A 14,633-nucleotide genomic window follows, 5' to 3' on the forward strand; every position below is an offset into this window, starting at 1 on the left:
GGTTAGGTATTGGGGCCGGGACTCAATCCGGTACCACCCAGAACCATGGCTTCCGTGCCCACTTTGAATATTTGGCACTAGCCGATGGAGCTTTTTGAAGCAGTGCAGGTTCGGCACGTACTTGAAGAACTTGCAGACCCATAAGTATGTCATCACCCTTCGGATGCTGGTGGGAGTTAACTGACATAGAGAGATGTTGTAATGGATCAGCAAGTCTCGGACGAATACGTCCAAAGGGAACCTCAGCCCATACTGAAGCTGTCTTGTGTACACCCCCACATACCCCGGGGGTGGACGATGGATTCTATCGGATGCCGAGGGCATTCGGCACCAGTACCCATCAGCTTCAAAAATGCCGTAATGCAACTCAATTTGCTCGGCAAATCGATATTGATCGGCATTCTCCACCCACCATGAGTAGGGGCGGTTCTTTATCATGGCCGAAGTAACTTCGGCATTCTCCCATTCTGAAAACCCGGGGAGGATATCCCAAAGGACAGCGGGAACTTCATCATCCCGTCCAGAAGCGCTCGGCTCCTCCGTTCTCTGAGGAGGAGCCGAGGAAAGGGGAGTCGCCCTAATCCCTTCAGCAGGGTCAAACTCCGGCCTTTGACCATTCCAGGTCCCAATCCTGTTCCTAGGATCGGGAATCAGCCTTGCTCTTCTTGGAGCACGGGCTCTACCTCTAACTCCTCTTGCCATTGATTATTTCGAAGAAAAAAGTCGAAAGAAAAGGGGAAGGAGTTCGAATTCGAAGAAAAATAAACTGAAATCAAAGGAATTTACCTTAATCTGAAGCGAAAGTTGCCGATTTACGAGTTCGTAGTGGCAAGTCTTAGTTTCTAAGCTTAATGCTCGGGGAATTTGCGAAGTTTTGATGCGGGTTCTTGGTTTCTCTCTCGAGAATTCTGGGTTTGTGTTGGTGAATAAGTGAGGAGAAATGACGCGCCTCTGTTTATATCTCCAGGTACGGGATACGAGGAGTCTGCGTTTTAATTTCTCTTAAATACTCCACTAAGTAACCATTAAACACATGATCTTGTGATTAAACTGCCCATTATCCGTCCAACTTCCACAATCATTAACCGTTGTTATCTCATTAATTACGGTTTAAATTCAAATTTTTGGATTAATTAAATCATTTACTTCCCTCCTTTTCTGAATTAAATCAAACCCGACCCGTCATCCTTCCAAATCGGGTCTGGGGGGCAAGTTGTTTGGGTCCAATTTAGTCCAATTGGGCCTAAGCACTAAATGATCCAATTAAAAGCCCAAGGTCAAGGTTCAACTCTCCAATTGTGCTAAAGTCAAAGGTCAGCCCACAAAGCAAGCCAATTGGGCTAAGGCCCAACCTCTCCATATATGATGAGGTATAAAAGCCATCATATATACACATTCATATATATATATTCTGATTCATTCATAGATTCACAGGTTCATTGATACATTCTGATATATTCCATAAAAGCCTCAAGCTACAAACTCTCTTGCATAGTGTCTTCTTCTTACACATTGTACTGACTTTAGCATCGGAGGGGCCTTCCTCGGCAACACCCCCGAGGCTAGTTTACGTGTGTTTACTGTGCAGGAAACCTTCGGCCCAACATAACTTGGACCGAATCCAGTCTTCTCCATCTCAGCGGACCTTCGGCAAGGTCCCATTATTTTCACCCGAAACACTTACTATCCACTATTTCATAGAAATTACAATACTAATCTTATCATGTTTCAAAAGGATTGCAACATCTTTTTATGCTATTTTGCAATTAGTACAACTTAAACTATTTACTTCACACTATTTCTCTGTGCTCTCCTCTCTTCATTCCTTGTTTTTTTTCTTCTTGAGATACTCCTTTCTACATTCCTTAATTAAATGAAGTATATACTTTTTGTATTTCTTAATTTAAAGTATGATTGCGTGATTTGGTTTACCTCTATCCTTTTGCCTAAATCAATGAGTTGCATGCAAATATTGCAACTTTAGTGTAATAGAAAAATTATATGAGTAATATGATAATTTAATATAAAACAAATTCAAAAAATTCTACACTTTAACATTATCAACTTTCACGCTTTTTATGATGAATGGTATTATGTAAGTAGTTAAATATGAAGTAATAGCAGTTAAATACTCTGTACAAAGTTATATATTCTGAAGTCTAGTTAGTAAAATAATTTATTCAGCCTGTCAAAAAAAAAAAAAAAAAATTATTCAGAAGACGTTTCTAACCAAACCATCTATATACCGTACATGTCCTATTGTACCTTTTACGCAGAATTCTTTTTTGTGAAACATGGAAGTTGCATTAATCATGCACTAATTGATACGGAGTACTAGTGTTTGGTGACGCAAGCAGCCAAGCAGTGGCATGTACTCGTACATGTTAGGTTACCACTGGGTCTTGGCCCTCTCAGCCTTTCTCTTTAATTTAAAGAGACTTTTTTTTTGGCAATTTTTTTAATATTTGTTTGAAATAAAAGAAAAAAAAAATAAAAATTCACCATCCATATAATACCTTTGGCCATACATATTTTTTTTTTTTACGAGAAACCGTATATGTTCACTAATTCATAATGTTCAAAGCACGCAAAGATTTAAAAAAAAATAATAATAATAAAAAATTAAAAAAAAAACAACGTTATTACAACAATTTCATTATATATTTTCATGGCATGATCAACTTTTTCGAATTATTTCTTTTTTATTATTATGAGTAGGTCATTTTATATTACATTGTTTAAAGTTGTACGTTGATATGGTACTAGTCAAAGTGTTGTAGGCATTTTAAAATGGAAGAATTTTTGTTAATCACTTTTCAAAGGTCCACAACAAGTGGACAAGGTTTACTTAATGAGATTATTGATCCCATAGACATGTAAATGTAATGGACATTAGTTGTTTGTGTTGGCTATAACCTCCTCAATCAAAGACAAAAACAAATTAGGTTTACAATAAAATTAAAAACACTAGCAATAATGTGATCCCTACCACCAATAAAATCTTTATATGTGGAGCACTGGAGCGTCACACAATCTGCAAATGGTGTGACACGTACACATGAACTGGAATCCGGGGTGACAAAATTTATGACGGTCATGCTCAAGATAACACCAAATTCACTAAATTCACTAGGTTGCTCTTTCTCTATTTGAAATTTGTCTATTTTGATCGATTGATTGCAAATTTGATAGAATAGGATTCGATTGGAGATCTCTAGTTTTGTGGTTAGAAATTAGAGGGCCTTTATCACTCTAGTTTTGTCACTCTCTGTTTAAAATCTGATTAACTTAAATTTCGAATGTTTCAGTGTGAACACACCACACTGTCAATTGATAGTATGGCCCGTCATATAAGTTACGACTTGGGATTTGAAAATAATTTGAATTAGGCAAATAAGATTAGGGTGTACGTATTGTGTTAAACAAATAAATCCACTAGTTAAAACTTCTATTCAATTGCATATCAAATATCATTCTTCATAGTCTCTCATAGTGATTTACAACCTTCTTTAACAAGGGGTTTATAACTTAGTTTTAGTCGTTAAGACAATTTTCTTCTAATTCAATTGATCTGACTGTAGTCGAAGCATTGGTCTCTTATATAAAACCCCCTCCCCTAAATATTTGTTAGACTTAGTTTGTACTAGACCCGAACTTGCATAAATTCCAACATAATGTAACGTAGTTATTTTCGACCTATATAACCCTAATTTTAACAAGCTCCGGAGTATTGTTTAAAAAGGAAGGGGCGGGGGGGGGGGGGAGAGAGAGAGAGAGAGTTTGGATCAGAGGTTGCTTTAGAATAAAATACCAACCTTCTTGAAATAGGAGTACAAAGGAGTAAGTGGACCAACCATTTTCAACAAGAGAATAGAAATGACATGGAAGTTTCATTTGCCCCACAACAAAGAAAAACAGGACCATCAAATTATTCTTTTTCTGTCCTCTTAGATCTTAACTTTACAACTACAGAACTTAGAGAGATTCGGCCCAAAATTTAGAAAAATTCACTGAAGCTAATTCCAAAATACTTGTGCTATATGATAAACTATTGCTACTTCTTCATTCTCAGTTTTCAGTACAATAATTCAGTATACAAAGATACAGTTTTGTAATAGATGCCGACAACTCATGTTCGATCAACATAAGTATTATGTCCAAAGCTCCGAGCTCATAACTTCACGACCGTACACCACTACTCCCACTTCATTCCTTGAAGCTTTACATTCTGTATAACTTAATATATGGTTGTCAAGAACACTGTTTTACATGATTTACGGAGTAAATGACAGTAAATAATATTTATCTCTATACTTGATCTACCTTCAGCAATGAGGAGATATTCGACTATTTTTCATTCTAGACTAGACTGATAGATGGAGATAGTAATATGTATCTGTAGACTTTCATACAAATAACCACAGCCCACAAAAGCCAGCAATGCTGCATGATCTTCGCCTACAACTGGTTGCATCAACACCACAATCTTCATCAGTCAAACACCTATAATCGATACGTGCATCAGCGACATGGCATGCACTTTCGAGTTTCTGGTAGGCTTGTCTACTAGTGCTTGCAGTCATTGCAGGACATACCTGCAGTGACATCGCACTTGCTCGTCTCACCTTACTTGCTCTCTGTAAACAAGATGATTTCAGCTTTCAATACATGGATTTTGTATTAACCCAATTATTTCTCTCCATACTATATTCATTCAGTTAATGTGAATTGGAGTTAAATTATCCAAAAATGTGTACCTGAATGAAAGTATTATTTGCCAAGGTATACTCTTCTGGAAATTTATCATGCCAGGCAGAAAGCATGGGGAGAGGGTGACCTTCAGTTGTGAAGATGTAGTTCCGATCAGCTAAAAATGAGTCATCGTAAAGTAGATACAGGTATTTGCATCTGCAGATACAAATGGGAAGTTTATTAAGGGAATTGATATATTTGAATCAAAAAAATTCTTTCATTGTTGAGTAGAATATATACGTCTCAGAAAGGAAGAAACTGTGCTGATGGTCTTCCAACACCATAGTTGAGACATCTCGAACACTTGCAAAACCACCTTTGACTTTGGTGTGCAAATTTAGAGAGTCTGTAATTGATTCACCCACTTCTAGGTACCACGGATCTGACAATAAGGGCAAAATGAGAAATAATTGGAGCACAGATACATAACAATTTGTTTAGGCCTATGCTATTTTTGAGACTTCAATTTGTTTAAACTTTTATATACCCAAGAGTCCAAGACAGACCCTCAACACTCATACAAGGGTATGTAATCTTTTTGCACACAAACACCTCAATTATCTTACACCGCATATTTATGAGAAAGAAAAACAAAAAAAAATGAGAAAAATAAGAGATGACAATGTGACATACACAAACAGACTAGAGAGTAGAGACAAAAATTTAACAAGAACTAGCCACCAAATTCAACTTAAAAAGCATACATATATTTGAAACATGAAAAAATACATGCAAATGTTTTTGAGATTAAAATTATATTCCATGCAAGCCAATGTTGCCGTGTCTAAAAATTTGAGACCTAACCTAACATGTCCAGCACTTGGATATGTACCTATACCCAACACTCATACCGGTATATAGAAACATAGACTAGGTTAAACAGCAACAAGGAGAATTGTATGAGTGCAGCTACATCCCAAAAAGCTGATGAAAACCTGTGCTACAGTGCTACCTATATTAGCATTGTTTGAAGGCTAATTAGCTAACCTTTGGTAGCTTGATACAAGTAGAAAGTTGATTCTGCCAATTCAGGGCGTAGCGGATAATACTTTTCTGTTGGATGCAGCATTTGATGGTCAAGAAGATATCTAAAAACAATTGAGGCTCAATTCAGTGCAAAATAGGGCATCGTCATCAGTTTGACAAAAAGACAAGATAGAGGTTACAGCTCTGATAATACCTTTCAGGCAAAACACCAAATCTTTCCCAAACCTTGAAAAACTCACGGTGTGAGGAATTCGCAGCTGCAATATCTCCGACAAGAACCTATGCACAACCACAAAGATAAAACTATTGGATTAATCAGAATAATTTTGCTACACTAAACTGTAGTCCAGACAAAATCATTTCAAACTTGCCTGTACTCCAGGCCAAAAGGCTTGAAGGCTCGTAAGTTGCCAGTAAGTAGCATGCCCAGTTCTCATATCAGCTTCATGATACCTACTCAATAAGAAACAGTTAACAATTATTAATGCATCGACTGTACATGCCAATCATTCTATTATTTGCTAACTATAGTCCTAAGGGTTAAATATAAGCACAAATTTTTCCTAATACGGGAATTCATGACAATATCAAGAATCATCCAGTGTTATTAAATGCTTTTAGTATCATAATTTCTAATTATACCCGTAGCCCTTAAGGTCACGTGTAGCCTTAGCATTTCAATACAACTGAAAACTTATTAACTTTTCAAATTAGAAAGCAGTGTAGTTCATTATTATACCATGGACCATGTCTGAAATATTTCTGGACAGCAACATAAGCAGACTGAAACATTCTCCAATACTCCTCCTTTCCAAAGAGAATGTAGGCTTTGACTAAATACTCATAAAATGAGTCAACTCCTACACGGCATCAAAAATACTTCAGCCACGAGAATAGTAAAATTCATAATCCATAACACATGCAGATGAAATTACTGAAGTGACGATTGAAAAAATGACAGCTTACCAGCACCAATCCCAGAAGAATGCTCTATCCACTTTCCAGTAACCACGTCCAGTGTTGTCCCCAACAGATTCAAGGAACTTCTTAAGCTCCATAACTTACACAAAGCACGAAAAGCTGCAGCTTCATACTGTGGGTTTCCGGTCAATTTTGATAACGCCCCCATTTCAAGAATCAGGGAGCCTGAAATTAGAATAATAAGTAAGCCATACTTATCACTAAATGTCCAAATTTCACATGACTGAACCCAAGAAAAATCTCCACACCAGAACCAGATGTGCTTGTTTCCGTTGTCTCATTCGCCATTACTCCATACTGTTCACATAATTTTGCATTCATCCTGAGTCATATATCCTTCTTAAAGCAAAACCAGTGGACCATCTTCATATATTAAAAAGAAGTCTAAGCAAAACAATAACATTTCACTCAGCGCAAACTAATAACAAACTATCTTTCATCACAATGTGAATATGCCGAATTGCCAAGGGAATTCAGAAAAACCAGACTATAGGGAAAGGAATTCTGTTACAGAAAAAGAAGCACTAAAAAAATGGCGGGGAAAACTGTGAATGGGATGACTCTCATCGTGAAAAAGAAAATGTGCTTAGCTGCACTTAGATATATTTCCTGATAAAATTCTACTCTTCACGGTCAAAAACACATTCCAGGAATTGGCATTACCTTAAGATTAATCCATGCATATGGTAATCCCGTTGGTGTACTAAATGCAGGCAAGAAGCGTTGTCCCAAGTCTTCAGCTAGAGTAAGAAGCTCATTCTTGTAAGTTCCTTGAGTGAACCTGTTTCTAGAATCAATTGCAAGCATATGAGCAGAAACAAGTCCCCCAAGAACTCTTATGTTGCACTACAGATTGTCATCAAGAGAAGGAGATATCAATTAACTTCTACATAAGCTAAGATTTTATGGCTTCAAGCATCAAGTTAAGGAACATTAATGAAATTTGAAATACATGCTGAAGGATACGCATCCTTGTTAGCATCTATTTTTGTTTCATTTACAGTGTACTGCAAAAACTCAAATGATAATGAAAACATTAGAATTGGTTCCATTTCATGAACACATGCTGCTTAAGTTCTACAGAATTCTCTAGGTAATGTATCCCTTTGCATCCAAATTTATTTAACCTTCCCAATAAACAAATCCTTTATTAGAGATATTACTACAGGCAGCTCGGCAACTTGACATAACAGAAATTAGTTGGTTTGTTAGAGCTGTGTAACAAACTCTTTGTAGTATAACCCAAAGTCTGTTAGTTAGCTTGTAATGAGAATTATATAGTTATTCAACCAACAATAAACACAACATTTTTTCTCAATTTTTCTTTTCTTCTACATTTCTCTCTAGTTGCTTCGATGGAAACTTCCATAGAGTTCTAAGCAACAGCTTCTGTTTCATCATCCTTACTACCTTAGTATCAAATAAGCCAATGTGATACAAACAAAGAAGCTAAATTCTACAAATGATATACACACAAGGAATTGTGATCAGCATAAGAACAAAAAGAATAAAAACTAAAAAATAAAATCATATAACCACTAGAATCACATTTTGCTAACGTGAATATCTTTGAAAAAGATTTTTAATGACTATAACGAATTAAAGCGTACCTCAAACAGATTCACCCTTGCATCCACATCAAATGTTAGGTTTTCAGAAAGCCATGACACTGCCCTTTCAAACTCTGTATTGTTACCTAATATAAGAAGACTGAAAGAAAAAATGTTTCCTACAGTCAAAACACAAAGCCAACAAAACTGAGCATATAAACTTGTAATCTAAATACTCACTATTACAAAACGAATACCTGGATAATGACTCGATAAGTGTAAGGGCAGAACCCTTGTAATTTTGTGGCAAGTGTTCTAACTGAAAAATAAACCAGTAATCAATAATGATGCAGGTGTAATCAATGGAAGGGTAATCAATTTCCTTGCAAGATATCTCTCACCCTCAAATTTCCCAGCTCGCTGAGCGAGTCCGTGAAAGATTTTGTCAGAGGTTTCAGCTCATCATGCTACAAGAATGACAAAGCAAATAAAATTACTTTAAGTGTTAAAGTTCCTACAAACTGCAATAGTTGACGGAATTGCATATTAGGGAGCTTATACGAACCGGAAAGGCGTATTCATGTAGTTGTCATAGGCATGATAAAACCTGAAATGGAGATGTACAAGCTCATACTGTCAAAAGATCAAGCTTGATAAGTTGAATTCGAAAAAGCAATGAAAGATTAGAACTTTAGCGAAAAATTATTGGAGATTTTGTTAGTAGGATTATCCAACATATTGAAATTTGAGAAAAAAACTGTGAATTGATCATGCGAAAATGATTTTAAGGTTTGAAATAGTAAGCTACAAGATTCCACTGATGCCTTCATATTTATGAATTGATTACGTGCAATTGGCAACAAATTGAAGTAAATTGAACATACAAGTCAAAATTGCAAATTGCAATAGATTTTAAAGTAAACAAATTTAATTTATCATGAATTAGAACACTGTAATTAGATGGGAAAAACCCAGAACATGTAAATCAACAAGATTGAGCAAACATATCGAGTACCCAACAAGAAATTGAGAGAGAAAGGATTACAAATGAAACAAGAATTGAAGTAGAAATTGTAAAAATAGCTAGAATCTTACATACGGCGGACTTTCTCTCTCATCAAAAGTTTCTTACGGCAGAGATGGGAATCGGGATCAGATAGAGAAAGCTTGAGAAGGGTAGTCGAAATCAGGAAAACTAAGAGAACCCATGTTCTCCAATGGCGGATTGACATGATTTTTCAGGTCAATCCCTAAGTTTCTGGGATGTGATGATGAAGAGTTGTTCTTGTGGATGTTGAGGGAGGGAGGATGGTGGTAAATGGTAATGAAGGGAACCAGGGGAATTCAATTGAGTCATGGAGATATCTAATGGGCATTTGGGTTACCCATCGCCTTTTGATGCTAACTTGGCCCTCCCGAGGTCGGTTTGTGACTCCGGGCGGGCTATGAAATGGCAATGTGGCAATGGGTCACACATTGCCCATACCGGCTAGATATGGTTGACTAGTTATATAGTCGTATTACTCGTGTATAGATATAATGTTGATGAAGTTTTTAGTAGCTTTGGTCTAACATCAAAGTCAACATCATTTTCGAGGTGTTTGTATGGAGTCTTCTTGGTCGATTTTATTGGATATGCAAATATATTTTGATACAAGGATGAATAAGTGACAAAGGATGTTTAACATGTAAGGAGAATAATAGGGTTATCCTAGTTATTTTGATACGAGGATGATCAAGTGACACGATTTTATGATGATCATATTACAAAATAGTAGTTTTCTATTCTTATTTAAGTGACATTTTACTTTATTACGTATGCCAACACACAAGTTTAACAATATTTTTATTGATCAATATATAAAAATATTACTCGTAAAAAGTAAATATTATAAAAATATACTCCCTCCGTGTTTGAAGAATGTCAATGCAAAAATTATAACGGTTGAATACTAATAAACTATTCATTGGGACAATCCAACAAGTACCCATAAGATTATATTTATTCTTACGTATAAATCACAAAATTAGTCAAAGTAAATTAGATGAATAGTAGAAAAATGCAAAACGTTTCACTTATTAAAAAACGAAGGGAGTACATTAAAAGTTTTAAAGCAATTCATCTCATATGATTATGTTTTAGTATAATTACGAGTATAAAAATCTAGTTGAAATAAAAATTTGTAAACAATGTCAAAAATTAAAATATGTCAATTTAAAATATTTTGTATATACCAATTACTCAATTAGTTGTTGCCTGTTGGTGTAGTAGTAACTGAGATTTTACATGTTAAGGAGAACTGCATATTCGATCCCTCGCAACAACAATTGGAAGCGAACTGAACATAACAACCCAGCACTGATCCCAAATCCGAATCAACCCAAAAGGTGAATCGGGTGACACCACTTCGTATATCTATACTTTGTACTTCATACTAGTATACTGCCTTACAAGGTAAAGGTAAGTTGAGGATAGAGCTCGCCCCTCCTGAGGAGGGGTTTTAATTCTTTCCTTTTTTCGTACCTTAAAAAAAAATAAAAAAATAAAAAAATAAAAACAAAAACTCGAGGATAGAGCTGGCCACAAGCTGAGCTAGTCAAAGTAGGTCCCGCTAATTTCGGTTTGGAGTCAAAGATTAAGGTCCCGCTAATTTTGTTTTCGAGTCAAAACAGAAAATTCATTAATTCCAATTCCCCTTGTCTTCAATTACTTCAAATAACAAAGTCGAGCAATATCTCCGAAAATTCGAGTGAATAATCAACCATGGAAGAAGAGAGAGAGATTAATCCATCCGATAAACTGCTGCCGGAATTATGGATGGAGATCTTCTCAAAACTTCCAGCAAAAACTCTGCGAAAATCAAGGTGTGTTTCCAAATCATGGCGCTCTTTAATCGATAACCCTAGTTTCATTTCTATGCATATCACCCATTTCAAGAACAATTCCAACAAACATTTCGTTTTATCCTATGAAACCCAGAATACAATGTGGGTTTTAAATCAATTTGAATTGAAGATTAGGGTTCGAACAATGGGTAAATTTAGAAAACGTCAAGAAATTTTGGGAACAACCTTTTTATCATCTGAGTATCATCTTGATCATAAGGGTTATGTTGATGGGTTGATTTTATTTGGTCAATTAATTGGCGATAAATATGATTTGTTCTTGTTTAATCCTTCAATTAGGAAGCGTATGTTGTTACCCCAGATACCCGTCCTGGTGGTCGTGCTGATACTGTTATTGGGTTTGATCCTGTTATTAATGATTATAAGGTTGTTATGATTTTCTTCCCTTTCGTGTTGGCAGAGCTTGAGGGCTTGCTTCGATTCTAGTTTACGAGCTTGGCACGGGCTGTTGGAGGGTTAATGTTGGTGTTGAGGTTCCAATTATGTGGTATTTTGGAGATAAAGTGTTAGCTAGAGGTGTTATGCATTGGATATCATTTAGTCTTGATGAGCGTCCATTGCGTACGAATTATACCCATATTGTTTCCTTTGATTTTGGTAGTGAGACGTTTAGCTACACGGAGTTGCCTGGTGATCGATGGAGTGATAAGGATAAATTCACTTGGCCTTTCCGTCTAGGTGATCAATTTGCTGTCTTGGATGTTGCTCGTGCGAGTGTTTGCATATGGGTGTTGAAGAAGTGTGGGGGAAGTAGGATGGAAGCGTGGAGTAAATGGTATCATACTACAGATTCAGGCACGTATAAGTTTTTTCTGAAGCACAAAGCTGTAAAAAATTTGATATATATCGAGAGTATCCACAAGTTTCTTTTGGAGGTGAATGGAGTAGTGAAATCTTATGACTTGGAGAGCCATAAGATGAAGAATCTTGAGGTTACTGATTGTCACTATGTTATGGATCCTTACGTGGAGAGTTTACTGCTGTGCGAAGGATTGAATGATCGGGTTTTCAACAAAAATAATGGAGTAGGGTGGTTTTGGCTGAGCAGCAGGGGAAAAAATGGTATGGCATTAGACTGCTTGTTTAATTGTTATCTTCAATCTTTTAGAAAATAAATTACTTTACAAATTTGAATTTACAGTGCTGTTGGCCTGTTGCATCTTCTATGCTAATATTGCAATTGTGTTGGTAGCATGAGTAGCATATATAGCAATTTTCCATCATTCGATTGGGTAATCAACATCTTTTCCGTCATTTTGTTGTGGTAGGCTTGTCTACTCATGTCTTAAGATTAATTTGGATGACTCTCAAAATATGCATATAACACTATAAAAACTTGAGTTGCTTTTGTATCTGATTCCAGGCACTACATTTGAAGCAGAATTTTGTGGCTTGGTGCTACTGATGGAAGGTTAAACACTTTCTTGGCCTATACTAGCTTTCTCCAAATTATTACAGGATCTATGGCTTGATATTCATAGTTGGGAATTGAGTTACATAGCTCATGGATATGATACGTCTTTTTCAATTGAAAACGTACTACAATTTGTTACTCAGCTCACTTGCACAATAGATGTAGCTTTTGTTCTCTCAGTGTCTGATACAAGTATATGTAGTACGGAGTAAGAGACTAAGAGTATTTAATTTCTTTTGTTCATGGAGAATGACCTCAATGTATGTGTGAATCTTTGTGATATGTATAAGTGTATAACATAATTGATCTCAAGATCTCTTCTTGTCGTCATTATGTAATGGAATGTAAGTTGGAGAGTCCAATGCTGTGAAAGGATTGAATTGCTTACTGTTTATATTTCATGGCTAAGGCAGAAAACAACAGAGAAGGGTAGTTGATGCTATGTTATAATACCTACTGCTACTTTGTTTTAACGTTCTTGTTCCTTTTCTTTTTATTAGTAAATGAGATCTCGTTATTTTCACTCTACCATTACTAGTTAGCATTGCTTAATCATGACAAAGATGATCCTCTGTCTAATCTTAATGTTAAGGTAGATTGCTGTTTTTGTGATACAACTTGTATATTTCTTGTGTGCTTGCATCCCTTTCATTGATGGTTCAAGTATTTGTTTGCCATTATGTTATTCCTCTGTAGCTTAATATTTGTTATGTTTTGTTTTAGGGGATTAACAGCTTATGATTAGGTGCTGATGGAGCTAAAAATTGTTGCAATCTGACCATCTGTTTGATGATCAAAGCCTACTTGGTAGAAGTTTTTCACCTCCAATCAACACCAGATTTGATTTTGGAAATTTAATCTGCATCAGACTTCCTCTTATAGTACTATGATCATGGTAAAATAATTGATGTTTTTAACTGCTTTTCATCTTTCCTAAATAATTCATTTTATGAGCCAGACTCCTCTAGATCCTGGTACTGTTCCTTTTGGTATTCTGCAGCAATTTAAGTGATGAGCATTATTATTACTACTTGCGACTTTACGAGTAGTATTCTAAATTTTTACTACTCCGTATAGTATATACCTAAATTCTGAATTGAAATAAATTGTCATCTTGATGCTTAATCGTATGCTTGGTTCTGTCCAATGCACGTGCAGATGGTTCGTTAAAAACGTTTGTTTCACTTGAGATCAAGTTATTTGTTTGCGTTTGAAACTGTTTTTTTACTAAGCTATACCGTCAGATCAGCCTACAATGCTACCGATAGAAGGTCAAATTTTTATGTTGTTGATACTACTCTGTTTCCCTTTACTGATTTGTTTTGTTTCTGGTTTCTTATTCGCCTAGAGCCTTTACTGTTATTCCGGAAAACCTTGAGGAGGCTCCCAAAACAATGATCAAAAGCTCGAAACTTCCATATAACAAGTTACTCCGTATTTTGATCTCTAAAATATGTTTATACTAGTGTATTACTCAAAAGATTGAAGTAGGAGATTGACTTTGGTTGTATGAAAATTCTATCTATTTTGGGAAGTTTTGTAGACAAGTCTTATCTTAGAAAGTCCTTCATGGAAACTACGACGATACTCTGATTACGATGAAGAAATAGATGACAACGAAGATGATTATGAGGAAGCTGATCAAATTAAATGTTTGTGTCGAAAACCTTGGTTATTTGATACAAGCTAAAGGGGGTAACTGGTAACGATAACATAATTCTAGAGCAAGACCCTGACCCTGACCCTGACCCTGACCCGTCCTACTATTATTGGTAGTCAAAGAAGCGTGTTGAGTTTAAGGTTGCAATAGGAATAAGTACTTCAAATTGAACCTACGGAAGTTTATGGAAGGCCGAGTTAGCAAGTTGTCTAGCCCTAACCCATAAATAGATTGTACTCCGTAACAATTTTGTGGGTTCAAGCATGATTGTTTATCCTGGCCCAGTGTTTTATATTATCAACTCTTGTCTCTACAAAACAAAAACCCTAACAGCTAAAAACACCTAAGAAGCAACATAAATCCTAAAACCCTAGGAAGCAAC

The 14,633-nt window shown here is 35.9% G+C and overlaps 1 protein-coding gene and 1 pseudogene across 3 annotated transcripts; one reads left to right on the forward strand and one right to left on the reverse strand.

Moving 5' to 3' along the window:
- Window positions 1-4,017: 4,017 nt before the first annotated feature.
- LOC110686707 lies at window positions 4,018-9,694 on the reverse strand (annotated as a pseudogene).
- Window positions 9,695-10,446: 752 nt separating this feature from the next.
- On the forward strand, window positions 10,447-13,621 carry LOC110686708 (F-box protein CPR30-like). Of its 3 annotated transcripts, XM_021863312.1 has the most exons (4): window positions 10,463-11,135; window positions 11,578-12,239; window positions 12,541-12,588; window positions 13,315-13,621. In XM_021863312.1, the coding sequence occupies exons 2-4, from the start codon at window positions 11,660-11,662 to the stop codon at window positions 13,320-13,322; spliced, it is 636 nt and encodes a 211-aa protein (XP_021719004.1). In that variant the 5' UTR covers window positions 10,463-11,135; window positions 11,578-11,659; the 3' UTR covers window positions 13,323-13,621. The 3 variants fall into 3 exon arrangements, 2 of the variants coding, with proteins under 2 accessions (XP_021719004.1, XP_021719005.1); XR_002504286.1 differs by having other exon boundaries at window positions 10,447-12,441; XM_021863313.1 differs by lacking the exon at window positions 12,541-12,588 and having other exon boundaries at window positions 10,466-12,239.
- The last annotated feature ends 1,012 nt before the right edge of the window (window positions 13,622-14,633 follow it).

This window comes from Chenopodium quinoa, unplaced genomic scaffold (genome assembly GCF_001683475.1).
Source record: "Chenopodium quinoa cultivar QQ74 unplaced genomic scaffold, ASM168347v1, whole genome shotgun sequence".
NCBI lineage: Eukaryota > Viridiplantae > Streptophyta > Magnoliopsida > Caryophyllales > Amaranthaceae > Chenopodium > Chenopodium quinoa.